At 39.7% G+C, this 21,687-nt stretch overlaps 1 protein-coding gene across 1 annotated transcript in view; it reads left to right on the top strand.

The window, feature by feature from the left end:
* Positions 1 to 21,296, top strand: part of F13A1 (coagulation factor XIII A chain) — a 219,582-nt gene extending 198,286 nt beyond the window's left edge. Inside the window, exons 14-15 of the mRNA XM_040353671.1 lie at positions 2,567 to 2,703; positions 21,106 to 21,296. Coding sequence (XP_040209605.1) covers positions 2,567 to 2,703; positions 21,106 to 21,253 — 285 coding nt within the window. The 3' untranslated portion in view covers positions 21,254 to 21,296. The remainder of the gene's footprint in view (positions 1 to 2,566; positions 2,704 to 21,105) is intronic.
* The last annotated feature ends 391 nt before the right edge of the window (positions 21,297 to 21,687 follow it).

Here is a 21,687-nt window from a genome sequence, read left to right as displayed (position 1 = left end):
TCTCTGATGGCTTTTCCAAGAAAAATGGATGTGCTATCTTTATTTACATGGACATGACACAATTATTGCAGCATTTTCATAATTTTACATTTACTCCGTGAAATCCTCTAAGCAATATAATGCGCCTTAAACTGTGCTGCTGATGGACGGATCTGCCATTCAATAACTTAATAAGAGGGAGACATTACCGGTGCCTGTTAATATAGATGTAATATATCTTAGTGCAAAATAATGCACTCAGTTAAGCAAGGAATATTCATCTTGTGGCAGTTAAGATTGAACTAATATATCCACACTTAGCTATGTAGGTTTTACCTTTAATATGAGGTCCAAAAACCGAAAGACACTACAGGTAAGAGAGCCAGGTCATTATGATTAGCACAGAGATCACTGGAATACATTAATGAAAATAGTTATAATCTGATCATTGAACCCATAATGTAATTTGGTTATTTTTTAATATATGTGATATTACAATATAGTTATGTGTATATTAGCAATCTGAAGTAGCCAGGAGTATTGCTAGATCTAATAATAGCCAGCTTTAATTTCACACTAAAAACTAATATATTTAATAGGGTTCTCCAGAGGAAAAAATTAAAGCTGAACTCCAGGCAAACAGATAAAAAGAAGACTGTTTGTATTTCTGCTGTTATACAGCACTACGACAGTCCTACCTGGCAGGGAAGGAATTTTATCTTTCTCTGCAACAGGTTAATTTTTCCAGGTCTACTGAACCCAAACCCTGTGACTAAACAGTGAAAGGAGAAGCAGCACATCAATAGTCCCAACTCTCTCTCTGCTCTCTCGTCCTATCAGCTTGCAGTGTATCATGCTTCCCCCCCCCCCCCCTCCCAAACTTTTCCTGTAACAGGACTGCAAGAGACTGATACCAAATTAATTTAAGGTATTTACTGTACACTTTTGCCTTTAAAAAAAATACATACAGTATCTCACAAAAGTGAGTATACCCCTCACATTTTTGTAAATATTTTATTATATCATTTCATGTAACAACACTGAAGAAAGTGAAGGTGTGAGGAAATTGAAGAAGGTTGAAGGGGTGGGGGGGCGTCATTCTGCTAATGCTCAGACCATATGTCGCACACTGCATCAAATTTGTCTGCATGGCTGTCGTCCCTGAAGGAAGTCTCTTCTAAAGATGATGCACAAGAAAGCCGACAGTTTGCTAAAGACAAGCAGACTAGGGACATGGATTACTGGAACAATGTCCTGTGGTCTGATGAGACCAAGATAAGCTTATTTGGTTCAGATGGTGTCAAGCGTGTGTGGCAGCAACCAGATGAGGTGTACAAAGACAAGTGTGTCTTGCCTACAGTCAAGCATGGTGGTGGGAGTTTCATGGTCTGGGGCTGCATGAGTGCTGCCGACACTGGGGAGCTACATTTCATTGAGTGAACCATGAATGCCAACATGTACTGTGACATACTGAAGCAGAGCATGATCCCCTTCCTTTGGAGACTGGGCCGCAGGGCAGTATTCCAACATGATAACAACCCCAGACAAACCTCCAAAGATGACCACTGCCTTGCTTAAGAAGCTGAAGGTAAAGATGGACTGGACAAGCATGTCTCCAGACCTAAACCCTATTGAGTATCTGTGTGTCCATCCTCAAATGGTAGGTGGAGGAGCGCAAGGTCTCTAACATCCATCAGCTCCATGATGTCGTCATGGAGGAGTGGAAGAGGACTTCAGTGGCAACCTATGAAGCTCTGGTGAACTCCATGCCCAAGAGGGTTAAGGCAGTGCTGGAAAATAATGGTGGCCACACAAAATACTGACACTTTGGGCCCAATTTGGACTTTTTCATTTAGGGGTGTACTCACTTTTGTTGCCAGCGGTTTGGACATTAATGGTTGTGTGTTGAGTTATTTTGAGGGGACAGCAAATTTACACTGTTATACAAGCTGTACACTACTTTACTTTGTAGCAAAGTGTAATTTCTTCAGTGTTGTCACATGAAAAGATATAATAAAATATTTTCAAAAATTGGAGGGGTGTACTCACTTTTGTGAGATATTATATAATGGCGTATTAGTAATTACAGAGCTGTATTAGTTTGTGTATTTTATATTTGCCTAGAGTTCAGCTTTATAAAGGCTTAGGCAAAATGGATAATTTCTAGAATTTTAATATTGGCATTATTGATTAATAATGAGAAAGAAGCAATCGGTCACTGACTGATGGCACAGTCTTTTGCTATTTTACCTACACAATTATTATGGTAATATATTTCTAGCATGTAGTATGTAAGTGGGAGCGCTACACTTACATACCATATATTTTTTTGCTTCTTTTCAACTAGCCGTGTTAAGAGGGTTTACTATATACTGGCAGTGCAGGGTTACTTACAGCAATATATTTCTAGCAGAATGCCTATGATGACACTGCCTAATTGCTATAGTGGGTGTTCATTATAGAATCTTTATAATATACAGATTAGAATACCAAGACTAACATATAATTGGTTATGTGTTTAAATTTAGATTTAGTTGTGTCATGTATCTTCATTGATAAAAAGTATAAATACATTTTTGCACTTTAGACTATTGGAGATAAGGTGGTTGGTAAGGAAATGAAAGTGGTGGTGGAGTTCACCAACCCACTAAAGAAGAAACTACAGAACGTTGTCTTGCGTATTGGTGGTCCAGGTCTTATGAACACCAAAACTCAGATTTTCAGGTAAGGACTTGTTTTTAGATGTACTTAGAGTGTTATTCCTTATTCATATAATGATGTGCCAGTTTAAGGTTTCAGATAAGGCAATACTAAAAGGTCCACTGTAGAGTAAAATATTGAATTCTGGTTTGGGATTCATGTCTGTAATGCGAGTATTCCCTATAAAAATATTATTTAATTTTTTTTTAGATAGTTTATTTAAACCTTGTTCCATGTTTGGAGTTTAATGTCAGGTATGACGAAGATCTTTTCTTGTTCCCCAGTATCCTTTTTTGTAGTGATCAATAGACATGTGCATTCGTTTTCGTCCGATTGCATTTTTGTCTGAATTTTGGGTATTTTCGTTATCGTTTTAACAAACGAAAACTAACGTGCAGAATCCGAAATCCGAAAGATCCGACATAAAAAATCCTTTATTTTCGTTTTCGTTGCTACAACGATATACATATGAGATTTGACATGACGCTGACAATAGCAATCTGTGTCTATCGAACCTGCGGTCGAATGTGCCTAACCTTAACTCTATTAGTCCAAGATTATTCTACATAGAGAGGAAAGATTCGACATTATAGAGACAGTGTTGGGGTAGACCATTCAACATGAATGACGAAGATTTGACGAAGCATCGAAAAACATACAAACTTCGAATATGTCATTGAAGGCTTATGGTGTCTGTCGAAAGTTCTTAGAAGATTCGACAAGCAGCTAAACTGTACGATGCCACAATCGTACATTTCCGGTCAAATGCTCCGTCAAATCTTCTTAGAACTTTCGACAGACACCATAAGCCTTCAATGACAGATTCGACCTAAATTAATTCGGATTTTCGGACGAATGCATTTTTTAACGAAACAAAATAAATAAAAACGAATTTCGGGAGTAACTAAATAAATGTATTGTTCGGCCAAAAAAAAAGAAATCCTGAAACAAAATATTTCAGTGTGCACATGTTTAGTGATCATTGGGGCCTGTGAAATCCAATAGTCTCAATTTGCCCTTTAGAGTCTTGGTTATATACCAAGCAGTGTATTAAAAGAGGCATATGATGATTTTTAGATCTTCCCCTTTGAACACATTCACCATAGATGTCCAAATGCCTTCCACATGTGGAAAAAATGTATGTGAATTTCCCTTGACCCCTTTTATATTTTACATACCGTTATCTATAGTTTTTCTCCACATGTACATCCAGGCCAAGCTGTCCAGCAAAAATTACAGTTACAGGGGGAAAAATAATATACCAATGGAGAAGATTGCAAGGATCTGCTTTTTAAATGATTTTGACTTTTTGTTAAAAAAATTATTTGTTAATACGACAGACTGAATAATATTTTGGCTTTTGCTCATAGTTCTACTTTTAAATTATTGGTATCTCTTCATTTGTCTATTCCTTAATCCGATGCAGTTGCAAAATTGGGTAGTAGGACCCCAGTATCTACCATTTTCTACAATGTATTACCCAGCTTAAACTAAACCCGTGATTTGACCATGCAGGGCAGGGAACAGGTTCAGTGAACTGCTGCCCACCCCAGCTTTACATGTCCAGCTTTCTTCCAGTCCACCCCTAGGCTCTTTTCGGTCACTAGGAGTGAAGAGAGATAGCCCCGTGTAAGATGCAAGTCAACATCTGGAGATTACACAGGGCTAAAGACCTACTCCCTGCTTTTATGGTTAGCCAGCCACCAAGTATCAACACTTTTACATAGAAGGATGACAGTTGCATGCTCTGCCATATGCAGAAATAACTGGTATTTCTCTTTACACCTAGGGTCAGAACACTGTGGCTTAATGATTAAAATAAAGATTTATATCTGTTGCTAGGGAAAGTGTTGTTTGAGGCTACCTGCTTTATTACCTGTACCAAATGCACTCCTTTCCCAAAAAAATGGTGGTCTAAGCAAATTAAACAAACCTGTTATGCCCTGTACACACGATCAGGCTTTAGCCCGACCAAACTCACTTCGGAATTCCGACGGAATTCCATCGGAGGAAAAGAGAACATGTTCTCTATGTACAATAATCTCCGATGGAATTCATTGGAATTTTCGATGGAATTTTTCCGATGGGGCATACACACGGTTGGAATTTCTGATGGAAAAAGTCAGTCAGATTTTTTTTTATCGGAAATTCCGATCGTGTGTACGAGGCCTTACTGAAATGCAATTTTGACTTTTAAATCCAAAGTCCTCATTTTTATCACTAACCACTGAGCTGCTGATGCAGAGAGCAGTTACACAAGACTGTGACAGGAAGGATAGAGGCCTCGTTAATGTTGACCATGATTGAAAGCTTTAGTTTCTTAGGGCCTGTGTTTCATGGGCTTTTGTGTGCATCAGGTGAGTTTTGCATTCCCATACAAGTCTATTGAAACAGGTCAGAAGGTGGTAAACTGCAGATCAAATGCATTTTTCATAAAATTCTGGATGTTTTCAAAAGCATCTCAAACTTGTATGAAATTGATGCTTTCAACACAAGACCAAAGCCTGTAGACACAAGCCCTGACGTTGTGTGAGAGGAAAGATGGCAGTACTTATGGACAGATATCCTGAGGAACAGTCTAAAGCAGAGTTCATGTTCATTGATTATGTACCAATAGGTTGTTTTTATTTTAAGCAGTTCATATATGGTGGCGGATTCTGCACTCATTAAAGGGTTGCTTTATTGAGAATATATTGAACCAACGATAGCAGTGATATTCAATTCCACCAGAAAAGAGAGGGTGCGTAGAGCTTGTCGCTGCATTTGTGCTGCACAAAGCACAAACTGACTTCTAATAGAATAGCAATACTTTTTCACATCATCTGCCTAATCTAAAAACACTTTCACTTTCCTTTACAGTTTAGGTATGGCAATGCAGATATATTGCTTGTTGGCACATCACTGACACTGCGATTAGAGAGTCCCATGTTATTTATTTTATAACATTGCATTCACTTTATTGAAACTGATAAGTGTAAAATGCAAAATTATGTAGGTGTGAACTGAAAAAGTATATTTTGATGACTAATGTGCCTAGTCATTCCAGAAATCTGGCTCACCGTTTCCTCTGTTGTTGCTTGAAGCTGACTCTTGGCAGGTTATCAGCATTATATTACTTGTTTCATATGAACACCAGTTAAATTATTCATTCACATGCAGCAACCAATCAAGGTCTATCTAAAGCAAAGTGTAGGGGTATGAAGAACGGGAACTGGATGGCAGGTGCATTTCCCTGATATTTGAGTTGTGGTCCCAGGCATGGGATGCTTGAAAGGCAGTAGAGGGAAATCAGTACCTGTGTCAGTAAAGCAGGGTGAAGAGAGACTCACAAGCTAAAGTGTGACCTTTTGGACAAACTGGTTGCTGACCCCTTTGTGGCCTGTCTGGCACCCTTACCATGGAGGGGCCCCAATACCAGTGTCGGACGAAAAGATTGTCAGTGAGCCAATCTTGAGTTATGTTGTACCAGGGCTTTGAAACTGTTAACTTGTTATTGTTGAAGAAAGATATTTTTTTTTATCCGATTTTCAAATATACAAACCTGTTGCTTTTACCAAACCAGCTGGCTGTCATTCCCAAGCTATCTTAAATAACAGGTTTTAAAAGCCAAGTGTAAAATGTAACTTTGCTTGAGGATTATGTATATGAAACCTGTTGCGCTTCCCCTTTAAATATATATAAATATATAGGCACCAATAAAGGTGCAATAAATAACCAATATATACCATAACTTAATATATAATGTCTCAATAAATATAAACTTGTGAACAAATGAAGCAAATGTAAGAATATAAATTAAAAAAATTCACAGGTGGTGACTTCTGTGCTCATACACAGCCACTTATCAGAGATATCAGACCTCTAACATAAAGGTCATAAACACATGAGGACAATCCAGATGAACTCCTTCAGGCAGGCATCATAACACCTCAAAACATCACAAAAGGGCCATGGAGAAAAGAAAAGGACCGACGCATAGTGCAGTACTGCCACACAGTTTTGTTATAAAAGGCACCATTGTGTACTCACACGAGAAAAAACGAAATACAGCATGTATCAGGCAACAATGTCCACCAACAGGTGTGAAAGTGTCAGCGACTAAGACTCTGTCCAACATGTTTCATCACTAAAGAACACCTTCAGGGGCCAGGGCATGCTGACTGACACATTTGGGGAAATTTAAAGATTACATGAAAATACTGAGCAGGAGATGAGGTCACTTCCACAAATCACAAAATTAGGGTCATGTTTCTGTTAAGACCAGGTGACCACTGCTGTGGCACACTTCACCTATGGCAATCATCTTTCAAGCATCTCATTTTCTGCTTGCAAATATAAGATCACACCCTAATTAGTGGGAGCTTAAATGTGCAGATCGGGTAAGGTAAGAGGCCAATCAGTGGACTAAAAGGTTATATCCAACTAGGTGGAAAAAGTGTCAAAGTTTTGCCAAAAGTTGTTGCCATGGTTTAACCAAGGCCAAACATCGAAGCCAGAAAAATGGAAAGACACATAATCAGAAAAGACCAGTACATGCAGCGTACTAGTGAAGTAATCAAAGTCTGTTAGTAGCCAATCTTAAATACAAAGGGGATGCACGCCACAAGCTAACAAATGTTCCCTAAAATAGAAACTTCCTGCGGATGCATGCCAACAATGCAGTTACACTTCACAGATATTAGCATTCTGTTTGGAGTGCATTGATTACCGTATGTTTTGTAAATGCAAGAAGCCAAAGTAAATCCTAGTATCTTTAGTTGTTCATTGCAGGCAATATTTCATTCCTTATAACATACTTACAAAAATATCAAATAAAAATTCACAGCTTGAAGTTAATGCAACTGTATAGCGACAGTTCACAGAGTATTAGTTTAGCACTGAAATATTTAATTGAATGTGGCCTAAAATACAGTTATAGATCGGCATTCCTAGGAATAGATGATGATAGATGGACACAGAGAGCCATTAGCTTCTTTCATGGACAGAGATATGTAGATGAATTCTTAGATAAGATGTCTCTTTTTCCTCAGAAATCAGTGACCACTTTATTGCATGTTGTCTGGTAATAGTGTTTTTTTATTTTTTCTGAACGTAGACACAATTTATATTATAATGTATACAAATCCACTCTTTTTTTATTTTGCATGAATTAGAAATAGAACCCTTCTCAATTTGTTATTGGTGTATTTGTCCTGGTTAAGATTTACTCTCTCTATTTATAAGATGTCACCAGAAAACAAATAAAGAAGACATTTAAACCATGGGGACATGATTAGCCAGATTCAGGTAGGGGCGCGTATCTTTAAGGCGGCGTAGCGTATCGTATTTACGCTACGCCGCCTTAAGTCAGAGAGGCAAATACTGTATTCACAAAGCACTTGCCTCCTAACTTACGGCGGCGTAGCGTAAATGGGGCCGGCATAAGCGCGCCTAATTAAAATGAGGATGGGGGGCGTGTTTTATGTTAATGTTTGGTGACCCGACGTGATTGACGTTTTTAATGCATGTGCCGTCCGTATACATATCCCAGTGTGCATTGCTCCAAAGTACGCCACAAGGACGTATTGGTTTCGACGTGAACGTAAATTACGTCCAGCCCCATTTACGGACGACTTACGCAAACAACGTAAAATTTAAAAATTTAGACGCAGGAGCGACGGCCATACTTAACATTGGCTACGCCACCTAAGGGGCAGCTTTATCTTTACGCGGCGTATGTCTTACGGAAACAGCGTATCTTTACTGCGACAGGCGCACGTACGTCCGTGAATCGGCGTATGTAGGCATTTGTATATTCTACGCCAAACTCAATGGAAGCGCCACTTAGCGGCCAGCGTAAATATTGCACCCTAAGATACGACGGCGCATGCCGTCGTATCTTAGATAGGTTTAAGTGTATCTCAGTTTGAGCATACACTTAAACTTACGACGGCGCAGATTCCGAGTTACGTTGGCGTATCTACTGATACGCCGGCGTAACTCTCTATGAATCTGGCTAGATATCTTTCAAAGTAGTTAAACAACACATTTTCTGCTTATAGAGACTTAACCTATTGACTTTATAAAGAGTATTGGGATCTTGATGTAAAATGTATTTGGAAAGACAGCACATGTTGTTATCTATATGTGTCCATTTATCACTGTCACTGTCATTGTGATGCTAAGCATTGGTAAGATATAACACAATGTACCCATTTTTCAGTTTTTAAGGGCACAAGAAGTAACCTTGAAGTTAAATATAAAACCCAAGAGATATACCACGCTAAATTGTGAAAGAAAATATATAAAATGAAATAAAAAAATTACTGCTGCGATTAACCTAGTGAATTATTAGACAAAAATCACTGTGAAGGATTAAATAAAAAGTGCTAGTAACCCACTAATTAATAAAGAGCAAAAATGCAAATTAATAAGTAAAAAATAAGTCCATGTAATGTTAAAAAATCCCTGAGGAGTAAGGTGAAACCTCCACCAAGTGATGAACTATTTTCACACCAAGAGTGGTATTCAGACACTCTTACCAGATAATTAGGACCACTTATCGCTAGGATGGTCATGTGAGCGAGCAGAAAAACCTCTACAAGGTATGAGGAAAACCCTTGAAGGAAGTCAGATCACATATATATCTGTTGTAGCAACCACTCCACTCACATGAGTATCTCCAGAACATCCATAAAGTTTACATAGGAAGAAAAAGGCTCCAATAGTGTAATACCATACAACCAAGTTTATTAAAAGGAAAGCCAAATGGCTACTTACAAGAATTAAAATTCATATGCGCATAAAATAATCTCTTTGCCAGCAAACAAACGTACACCTGTCCTCCTGGGATCACATGGGGCGCAATGACGTCAGAGAGTAGCTCCGCCCAATGTGTTTCATCATATGGGACATCTTGCTACTGAAGTGAGTGGAGTGGTGTCTACAACAGATAGATCAGCGATCTGACTTCAAGTGTTTTCCTCATACCTTGCAGAGGGTTTTCTGCTCACTCATGAGACCATCCTCGCGATAGGTGGTCCTAATTATCAGGTAAGAGTCTCTGAATACAACTCTTGGTGTGACACTGAAGATAGTTCATCACTTGGTGAAGGTTTCACCTTACACCTCAGAGATTTTTCAACATGACTTATATTTTACTTATACTTTTGTTCTTTAAAAATTATTGCTTTGCCAGCACTTCTTATTTAATCCTTTACAGTGATTTTTGTCTAATCATTCAAATAGTCTAGCTATTTGCACATGTTTTCATTAATTAATAATGTGGTCATTATTCATGCACTAGGTAGCACAATGATTAGTGCGATTGTTATTTTTGTAGTTAAATAGCCTATTAAAGTGGAGGTTTGCTATTTTTAACCTTAGATTCCTGCTCATTTAGTCTAGGGGAATCGGCTATTTTTTTTAAAATCGAAGCTGTACTTATCGTTGTAGAGAGCGATCTTCTCCGCCGCTTCCGGGTATGGGCTGCGGGACTGGGCGTTCCTATTTTGATTGACAGTCTTCCGAAAGGCTTCCGACGGTCGCATCCATTGTGTCACGATTTTCCAAAAGTAGCCGAACGTTGGTGCGCAGGCGCAGTATAAAGCCACACCGACGTTCGGCTTCTTTCGGCTACTCGTGACGCGATGGATGCGACCGTCGGAAGCCTGTCGGAAGACTGTCAATCAAGAAGGAACGCCCACTCCCGAAGACCCATACCCGGAAGCGGCGGAGAAGATCGCTCTCTACAACGGTAAGTACTGCTCGGATTTTAAAACAACTAGCCGATTCCCCTAGACTAAATGAGCAGGAATCTAAGGGTAAAAAGAATGTTATGGGTGAACTCCCGTTTTAAGCGCTTCAGCCCCGGAAGACTTTACCTCCTTCCTGACCAGGACACTTTTTGCAATTTTTCACTGCACTGCTTAAACTGACAATTGCACGATCGTGCGACGTTGTACTTAAACAAAACTTGCGTCCTTTTTTTCCCACAAATAAAGTTTTCTTTTGGTGATATTTGATCACCTCTGCATTTTTTATTTTTTGCGCTATAACCAAAAGAACAGCTACAATTTAAAAAATATATATATATATATTTTACTTTTTGCTATAATAAATATCCCAATTATTAAAAAAAAAAAATAAAATTGCTCAGTTTAGGCCGCCATGTATTCTTCTACATATTTTTGCTAAAGAAATCGCAATAAGTGTATATTGATTGGTTTGCACAAAAGTTATAGCGTCTACAAAATAGGGGATAGAATTATGGCATTTTTATTATTATTTTTTTTACTAATCACGGTGATCTGCGATTTTTATCGGAACTGCGACATTATGGCGGACAAATCGGACACTTTTGATAAATTTTAGGGACCATTGACAATTTTACAGCGAGCAGTGCTATAAAAATTCACTGATTACTGTAAAAATGTCACTGGTTAACAGGGGGCGATCAAGGGGTTAACTGTGTTCCCTCTCTGTGTTCTAACTGAAGGGGGGGTGGGACTTACTAGGGCAAATGACAGATCGCTGTTCATACATTGTATGACTACACTATCAGTCATATCTCCCATCAAAGAACCGGGATCTGTGTGTTTATACACACAGATGCTGGTTCTCGCTGTGTCACGAGTGATCGTGGGTGCCCGGCGGTCATCGCGCCCGCCGGGCACTTGCATCAGCTCCGGGGGCGAGCATCGGCCTAGTGGCCACAGGGCAAAGCGACGTAACATAAAGTTGTTTTGCTCAGCTGTGCCATGCTGCCGCAATAAAACTGCGGTGCCTGGTCAGCAAGTGGATAACAAGAAACAGAAAGGTCCACAGTGGGCAGCATTAATCTTGTCAAAAGTTCTGAATTATCAATTACATTTTTATATCCCTTATCTGGCATTCTAAACCTGCTACAATAAAGTTGGAACAGTCACAGCACCCAAAAGACACTGGAGGATTGGCGTTGCCCAACCCATGGCTCTATTACTTAGCCTCACAATTGCAACAGATAGCAAGGGTCATACATCCACTGAAGGACCTGGAGCTGAACCTACTGGACTCCTCCTCTCAGCTTCTTATGCCCCGTAGACACATGATCGGAAATTCCGCCAGCAAAAGTCCGATGTGAGCTTTTGAATGGAAATTCCGACCGTGTGTATGCTCCATCGGACTTTTGCTGTCGGAATTTCGCAAAATTCCGACGCATGGTCGGAAACAATTTGACGCATGCTCGAAAGCATTGAACTTAATTTTCTCGGCTTGTCTTAGTGTTGTACGTCACCGCGCTCTTGACGGACGAATGTTCAGAGAACCTTTGTGTGACCGTGTGTATGCAAGCCAAGCTTGAGCGGAATTCCGTCGGAAAAACGCTTGTGTGTGCAGGGCATTAGTTTTACAACTGGAATGGGGGTGGCAGATGGATTGGAAGCATTGAATTTTAGCAAGTCTAATAAGCTTTATCATACTTACACCCTTATACAGAAGATTTGGAACCAGATATAGCCCCATTTGGGATAATAATTATTATCAGGAGGTAGCGACACTGCAATATGGCGCGAAATAGAAACACTATGGTATTTCTCAAATGTCTCACATTTTCAGTAATGGAAACTTACAGGCTTTTTCAAAGCTTCAATCAGCCTTTATGCTCCCTTCGTCTATGCATTTTTTATATTTGCAACTTCAGCATGCAGACAGGGCCCAAAAGGGAGTGGATCAATGAACCTAGAGCCATCTCCTATCTTTAATTACATGTTTGACGTCAAAACTCAAAGGGTTTATTTCATGATGTTATGCTATGCTGCTCAACCTCCTCCAACCGGACTCACCTCTTAAGGTGGTATCTCAATGGGAGCAAGATGTTGGAGCTTTTGAAGAAGAGCAATGGGAGGAAGCCTTACAAGCCGTTCCCCAATGCTCGTTGAATGTGGCTCAGCATTTGTCACAATTATATATAATTTTGAGAGTACACTATACACCGGATAAATTGGCCTGCATAAGGGTGCAATCGGATCCCACCTGCACCAGATGCTGTAGGGATCATGAGGATTCGATACATCTTCTATGGAGGTGTCCAAAGCTTCATTTATATTGGAAGAAGATTATAAATATTCTTAATCGAGTCTTCTGGGTCCAGATTCCAGAGGACCCTAAACATTGGTTATTAGGTATCCTAGATATTCTGCCAAAAGAGGACATTCCTAGACAGGCTATTGTCAGGGCTCTCTTTCAGGCCCATAAAATAATTCTGAGGCACTGAAAGTCTACAAACCCTCTTACAGTGCAAGAATGGATTACTCAAATGGGTAAGACCATCTGACAAGAGAAGCTTATTTATCAACACAGAGGTAAAAGGGGCAAATGTGATCAATTATGGTCACCCTGGCTAGATGTACCAGGTTTAGCCCCGATGGACCTTGTTTTGGACCGTATACTCTAACAGTTGAAAGGTTGCCAACAAAGGTATTTAGAGTTCCCATAGTAATGGTTTTACAGCAGTACCTTATGGTGTTTAATAAGAAATTATTTGAATGTATAGATAAGATGCATATCAATACATTTAGTGTGGTGTACAATGACTTCATTCCAAGTATGTTACGATCTGCAGTCCTTATATACTTGGGGGCAGATCCACATACATCTGCGCCGGGCAGATGTAAGTGTAATGTCCTTATATACTTTGAGTTGGTTTGAATCCTCAATGAATTTGCGCCATAAGTTACGGCGGCGTAGTGTATCTCTTGCGGCGTAAGGGCGCAGAATTCAAATACGGCGGGTAGGGGGCGTGTTTCATTTAAATGAAGCGCGTCCCTGCGCCGAACGAACTGCGCATGCGCCGTCCCTAAAATTTCCCGGCGTGCATTGCTCTAAATGACGTCGCAAGGACGTCATTGGTTTTGACGTGGACGTAAATTACGTCCAGCCCCATTCACGGACGACTTACACAAATGACGTAAAATTTTCAAAATTAGACGCGGGAACGACGGCCATACTTAACATTGAGTACGCCACCATATAGCTGCTTTAACTATACGGCGGAAAAAGCCGAACGGAAACGACGTAAAAAAATGCGACGGCCGCTCGTACGTTCGTGGATCGTCGGAAATAGCTAATTTGCATACTCGACGTGGATTACGACAGGAACGCCACCTAGCAGACGCCGAAAAATTGCATCTAAGATCCGACGGCGTACGAAGACGTACAGTACGCCTGTCGGATCTAGCCGAGATGCCGTCTTAGGATTCAAAACAAAGATACAACGCGGGAATTTTGAAATTACGCCGGCGTATCAGTAGATATACGCCGGCGTAATTTCTTTGTGGATCTACCCCTTACTCTGCTCTGGACTATGTATGTTTTATTTCTTTAAAACAAATAATGCTGCATAAATCAATTCTCCTGTGCAAATATGAGTGCCAACATAATAGCATGTGAATATACAATGATATGATACATTCATGTGTATTTGTTCTTGTAATAATATAAATCCTGTGCTTAAGTGCAGTCAAATATTTAATTAATGAAAATGTCAGAAAAAAGTTATAACTTGCTGAGTCTTCGCATAAGAAATGCGCTCACCTCACAGAGTGTGACCACACACTTACGTTTGGTCAAATAAAGCTTTTTAGTCACCCGGACTAAAAGATCATGCTTTCCTCCTGGTTGCTCCGTTATGACTTGATATTTATGAAAGAAAAAAAGCTCTAAATAGTGCTTATATGGTTTTTAAACAATATTCAATTTATAAAATTTTTTTCATAGAACTCACATTTAAAAGGTGCTCCGGTGACCCAACTGTATACCGCATATATTATATAAAACGACGATGCTGCAGCTACTTTGTGCCTCTCCGTGAGAGATGCGAAAGCATCTTGCCAAACCAGTCTGCCCCTCCATTGGTTTGGCAAGACGCTTTTGCGTGTATCGTATTATTGTATATTCACATGTTATTATGTTGGCACTCATATTTACACAGGAGAATTGAGACACTAAGTGGGTGGATACATTTATTATCACTAGCGCAGCATTATTTGTTTTGAGTTTACTTACACATTTACAATTACACATTTATATTTGGAGTGTGTTACTTGCTGCTTGCATACATTACTGTATGTTTGCATTTCAGTTTCTTGCAAGACTATCTCATATATATATATATATATATATATATATATATATATATATATATATATAAATATACAGTGGAACCTCTGATTTTTTAAATCCTAACTCAGTTTGCGAGTGTTGTCTCGCAAAACGAGCAGGATTCAGGTCAAAGTGTTGTGCAGTACTGCGTTTGGCCTGAGATGGGGGGGCGCCGGAGCCAAACGGTGCCGATCGCAGGCGATCGGCGCCGTTCGGAAATCCCCAGAAAGACTCAGTAAGACATGGAAATACTCACTTCCCAAGAATTTCCGAGGTTTATCGAGGTGTCCTCTGGCCTTTCCGGCCATTTCTGAGGCTCTCTGGTGCCCCCCCACCTCTGGCCGCCTGAGGTATTGCATGCCATTGAAGTCAATGTGGAACAAATTATTTTCGTTTTCATTGACATCAATGGGGAAACTCGCTTTGATATGCGAGTACTTTGGATTATGAGCATTCTACTGGAACGGATTATGCTCGTAATCCGAGGTTCCACTGTGTGTATGTGTATATATATATATATATATATATATATATATATATATATATATATATATATATGTATATATATATATATATATATATATATATATATATATATATATATATATATATATATATATATATATATATATATATATATATATATATATGTGTGTGTGTGTGTTTATATATATATATATATATATATATATATATATGTTTTATTTCTTATGCTCAATAAAACCTTTTGTTTGAGAGAGGAAAAAAAAAAACAAGTTGCATCCTGGTGCTTTTGTATGGTCATGGAACTTCTCAATGACTTCTAATATCCTCAGATATCCTATACATATTCTACAGGCATTGACATGTAGGCACTTCATAGTAGGGGGTGTATTACACAAATTATGGTCACTTTTCTCCTATATTCATGTTCTACATGTTTCTGCAAGTAGTATGTAGCGCCCCCCCTTTTAGTTAGTGGGGCGTTACGCTAAAGTTAGTGGGGAGTGGGAGATTTAAGTTGCTCCCACTCACAAATTGTTTAGTTTATGCTGTTGCCAGTTTGGTACTGCCTCGTGTGTTATCACCCCTGGGCGACAGTTGGCGCTAGAGGGGTTCTGACGGACCTATCTTTCTTCAGCAACCAATTAGAGGGATTTACCCTCTTCGGGCATGCTGGCGGGGGGTATAAGTAGAACCAAAGCTTTGAACGTTTGTAAACATTTTTGGTGTTAACATCAAGAAAGCTTCATAATCATTTTTACTGTTTCTTGCCATAGTTGCGTAACCGATGGTGGATTCATCGACTCTGTAAAGCTGCAGGGTCTTTGAATACAGGAGAAGAAAAAGAAACAGTTTACGTATAAAAATAATCCAATTTGTGACTAGGTACTCAGAATTCTAAATAGCATCTACCTTCTGATGGCTCAGCATTCATTGTGATATTTTTCTAGGCAGATAAAATGGTTTAAACCTTTTCTTAAGTAGAAAGATCATTTGAGGTTTTTTTTTTTTTTTTTACTTTCTTTTTATTTCCTTTTTTCATTTTTTTACATTTTATATAAACCCTGATTTGATCCATTCTTGCCCCATGAGTGGGAAATTGTAACATGTATACAGTAATGGGAGCTCACCATCAAACCACGTACAGAAAGCCCTTTCCTGACCCCTCCCTTAATTATTGTAAAGAATTTACTAAGTTAACAACAGAAGAAGCCATCCAAGGTGCTCACTGCTCAGGTTTATTTTCAAAAATGGCACTTAACATCAACCACAAAAATTCTTGACCCCTTATGCCTCGTACACACGATCGGGTTTTCCGTGTGGAAAACTGCGAGGAGAGCTTTTGGCCAGGAATCCCGACGATGTGTGCACTCCCTCACAGTTTTTCCAATGGGAAAACTGCCAAAATCCACCAGCTCTCTTTTTTCCCGTCTGGATTCCTGAATGACCTTTTCCCATCGAAAATTCCGAGCGTGTGTACGAAGCATAAAGAGTAAGTACGTTTAGTGTGAAATGCATCAAGGCTTATTATTGTCAATACTGCACTCTCAAGTGCCTTTTTTTAAATAAACCTCTGATTGAACAGTAAGCCTGGACCTGCTTCTTCTGTTGTTGCCTGGGTAGGTTGTTACCAGGCATGGTCTGGGAACAAAGAGTTGCCTTTGCGGTGTTGGATAGGGATGTTAATCTTTGCTGCTAAAGCTTCTGATACTTATTGAAAAAGAATTGGGGGTTAATTTGTAAGACAAAGTAAAAGGAGGCATCCATTCCATACAGAAGAAAAAAAAATAACAGCCGTTTAGGAAGGGGTTATTTACAGTAATGGCAAAAGCAAATTAGTAAAATGGCAAAAAAATCGATTCAAACAAAACAATGGAATCATTTTTATAGAAATAAAAAGTTTAAATAATAATATTTAAACTTATCTATAATTGCTAATAACCTTGGCAACCATTGGGATTTTGTTTTGCAAATCTCTTTGTGAATTTGTGAAAGACTGAGCATAATGGACATCATTTTTTTTCAACCCTAATAACTATATAATTATCTTGTAAATGACCTAGCATACGGTCTTGTCACTTCACTTCAACGCGCCTAATTTAAATGATCCACGCCCCCTACCCGGATCATTTGAATTAGGCGGGCTTGCGCCGGAGGGATTTACGCTACGCCGCCGCAACTTCACAGGCAAGTGCTTTGTGAATCAAGCACTTGCCCGTAAAACTTGCGGCGGTGTAACGTAAATGCGATATGTTACGCCGCCGCAAATGTACATGAATCTGGCCCCATGTGTACAATCACAAGGAAAATGACATACATATGGGCATTATATTTGTTCATAATAACACACAATTTCTGTCACCTGGCTATATATTAAAACCTTTGAAAGGGAGTAGCCTGTGTTTCATCTCGTAGCTAAGGCAGTGTCTCAACCTTTATTCAGTCAAGGTCCCTTTTAGAATTAGTCAATGCACCTTTTAGAATTGTGCACAATCTTGGGGCACACCAATCTGGGGGCTCATTCACATCAGGAGGTGCATCCAAGCATGCAAGCTTTTTGCAGATTCCCGTGCATTGTGTTTTTTAACCACATAGTGACCACCGTAAGCACATATACATCTACACAATGGCACGGGCAGGCAAATGAGTGTACCTGTACGTCCCGTTTAATTTTCCGCCCAGCCGGGGCGCGCACGCCCGCCACGTGCCTTTTGAGTGCACTATTTTGTAGACGCTATAACTTTTGCGCAAACCAATCAATATGCACTTATTGTGATTTTTTTTTTGCCTAAACTGATAAAAAAAATTGCTTTTTAAAAAAAAAAAATGGTGGTATTTATTATAGCAAAAGGTACAAAATATTGCTGTTTTTTCAAAATTGTCGGTCAATTTTTGTTTGTAGCGCAAAAAATTAAAACCGCAGAGGTGATAAATACCACCAAAAGCTCTATTTGTGGGAAAAAATTACTTTTTGTTTGGGAGCAACGTCGCAGGACCGCGCAATTGTCAGTTAAAGCGACGCAGTGCCGAATCGCAAAAAGTGGCCTGGTCTTTGGCCAGCCAAATAGTCCGGGGCTTAAGTGGTTAATGGGCTGATCTATGCATGCGAAACATGCAAAAAAGTGCCAGCATGGCACTCTCCCCTCCTAGCACAAATCCCCCCAGCCTACTTTCCTAGCTCAAATCCCCCCTCCAAAATCCCCCCTTCTAACACAAATCCCAACCATCCAAAATCCCCACCCTAGCAAAAATGCCTCCTCCTCCAAAACCTCCCCTCCTAGCACAAATCCCCCTAACAAATCACCCCTTTTAGCACCCCCCCCCCCCAACATCCCCCTTCTAGCTCAGATTACCCTCTAAAAAAAATCCCCCTTCTAGCACAAATGTGGACTGTACTCTCCACCCACCACCTTTGCCTTCTGTCTGTATACAGGAGATGACACAGGATCACAGTCAGTACAGGACTGTCCAGAGATTTATTACCTCCCCTATTCACGATTTCTGCTACCAATGAGGGGAGAGATAGGGGGTGGGTAATCAATAGTCTGATATCAGTGTGTTCTGTCCTAACTCAGCCCGCACCTATTCCCGGATCCCTCATCCACTCTGTTCCTATCTGTACTCCTGTTGGCAAGCCACAAAGCTGTGTGGGTGCCCAACACGTCCTTAGTAACTGATGGCATCATCAGTTGGTAGGACGGAAAGGCTTCCTGGGATTTTTAGGAATAGAGACTTCCAAATAAGTAATCTTGTCTTTGCACCACACAAAGTGATATTGGTTGCTCCGGAGCAGTATGTTTGTTACTGTAAAGTCCCTTATGCCTTGTACACACGATCTGAGTTTCCGATGAAAAAAGTCCGACTGACTTTTTCCATCGGAAATTCTGACCGTGTGTATACCCATCAGAGTTTTTCCATCCATCAGAAAATTCCGAGGAATTCCATCAGAGTTTACATAGAGAAGATGTTCTCTTTTCCTCCGATGGAATTCCGTCGGAATTCCGATGTGAGTTTGGTCGGGCAAAAGCCTGATCGTGTGTACGAGGTATTGGCTTTTTAAGGTTAATGGATTAACCAAAACATTTTCCAAAATTGTCGATCAGGGATAACATATAGAGAAAGGAATGTACCAGGTAGTTCAGATATATGAAAGCTAAACATATACAAAGGCTTTTATCATTAACAATTTGGATATATCTTAAAAAATGGCGAAGGACTCTAGAAGTTGAAATAAGGGAATCAATGCAAGGTTGCATAGTATTGGGGAGAGAGAACAAATCTGTCTAGTTGGTATGGAAGAAGAAAATTAATTTATTAATAATTGTGTTAAAGGATTCTGGTCAATATATTGGATATAGGAGGGGAAAATGTCTATTAGAAAGGACATAGTTCCAAAGGGGCCATTCATTTAAGTTTTTTTTTTAATTCCACTGCAACGGATTTAATATTTTCAGTGAACACAGGTTCTTGTAATGTTTTCTTTTAGTAATTATCCCCAAAGTGACCATATACATTTACTCTGCTCTGCTGTATGTTTATTGTGTGTTTACCTTATAGTGGCTGCACACAAACTGATACTGTCTATTAATTATCTGTATAATTATCAGCAAAAGCCTCATGAGCTGCATACATTTGAATGTGAATGCAGACTGCCTGGCTATACCCTTAACAACCCTACTGTATATCTTTAGACCTATTTTGACCTGCAGTTTGCACTGAAGAAAACCTTGACTTATATATTTACATTATGCAATCTGTTTAAGTTATCCAGCCTTGCTATGGTTTATCTTGAAATCATTGTTTTCAGCTTGTCATGGTGAGAAAGAGTGGGTTATGTTTAATGCATGAAGAGGTATAGCTCATCCAGGGCCGTTTGAAGGAATTTGGGGGCCCCAAGCAAAATGGACATAGAGCCCCCCCCCCCCCCCATGCACAGGCAGGAAGGGGGGGTAAAAAGAACATGGGGGGAGTTACAAAAATAATAGGGGGGTAAAAAAACAAGGACCGTGTCTTTATTACTTCCCCCCTCCCTGTGTCCTTCTTACTCCCCCCTCCCTATGTTCTTTTTACTCCCCCCCCCATGTTTTTTTACTCCCCCCTCTCCCTCCCTATGTTTTTTTTTTACTCCCCCCGGGCCCTCCTTCCCTAGTGAGCACTCAGTGTGCACTTCCTGTCAGTCCGGCCGAGAACAGGAAACTGGATCTCCTGTACCGCGCGGTTCCCGGCCGGAGTCCGGATTGACAGGAGGAAGGAAGAAGAGCTGCTCGGCCATGCTACACAGAGAAGGGGAAGTGACGACTCGAGGCAGGCTGGCAGCAGTGCTGCAGGCTCTCTATAGAGCTCTCAGGCGGCTGTAGGAAGCACGGCAAGGGCGGTAAGCAAGGGCCCTGCTTGGTCACTGTCTTCAGGCAGACCTAGGTTGTGTCAGGAAATATTCAGCCATGTCTACAGGTTGATATACCCATTTAGACCAGGCATAAGTGATTTATGAAACAACTTCTTATAATAATTTAGATAAAATAAATGTCCCACTAAACAAATACAAAAGTTATTTTAAAATGGGAATCATTTCATGGTTATACCATTTGTCAGAAATATATTTAATGAATTCATATAGGTACTGTACAAATTAACAAAACAGTTAAAGTAAAAGGAAAATTTCAGTTTAGATGAGCTGAATACATTCCAGGGGCATTTTAACAAAATGCATTTCCTAGTGAATAAGCTAAATGCTTTCTTTATAGACTTGGTTTAGTTCGAAACAGGCACGTTTGTTTATGACAGGTATGTAAAGAATGCTCACACCTATCTTTTCATTATTTTCAGGGAGGTCCAAGGAAGTACACCCCTGATTTTGGAAGAAAGTTTTATCCCAAGAAGAATGGGCACCAGGAAACTTATTGCAACTCTTGATTCTGACACCCTAAGGCATGTGTATGGTGAGCTGGATTTGGAGATCTTGAGTGCAGTCTAAACGAAATTCCAGTTTTTGCATTTCCACATTAATGTTAACAGTATAGTAACTCTAAAGCCCCATACACACTATCAGTTTTCCTGCAGGTTTTTCTCTTCAGGTTTACCAAAACCATGTAGTGCAAAAATAACCAGCTTAATAAAAAGCCCAAAAAAACGTAAATGCATTTTAATATAGCAGACAATACATTTTTAATATGGTAGACATTGTATAGGTGGTCTCCATTTTCATAGTTTTACCTTAACTTTCCTGTTTTAGCAATGCTATGGTAAGTCTAAACATGACTATGCATTTCGATATGCATCAGAATCTGACCACTCCATCCAGTGCACTCTAACTGACCTGGTCAGACACACTCCCTGCCTTTCTCGACAGTAAGGCTCCATGTACACGGGACGCTTTTACAACTGCTCCTAAATTATTAAACTTGAAAG

The sequence above is a fragment of the Rana temporaria genome, chromosome 5 (assembly GCF_905171775.1).
Source record: "Rana temporaria chromosome 5, aRanTem1.1, whole genome shotgun sequence".
Classification (NCBI taxonomy): domain Eukaryota; kingdom Metazoa; phylum Chordata; class Amphibia; order Anura; family Ranidae; genus Rana; species Rana temporaria.
The sequence above is the reverse complement of the archived record's forward strand: the minus strand, read 5'-3'. Positions and strand labels throughout refer to the sequence as shown.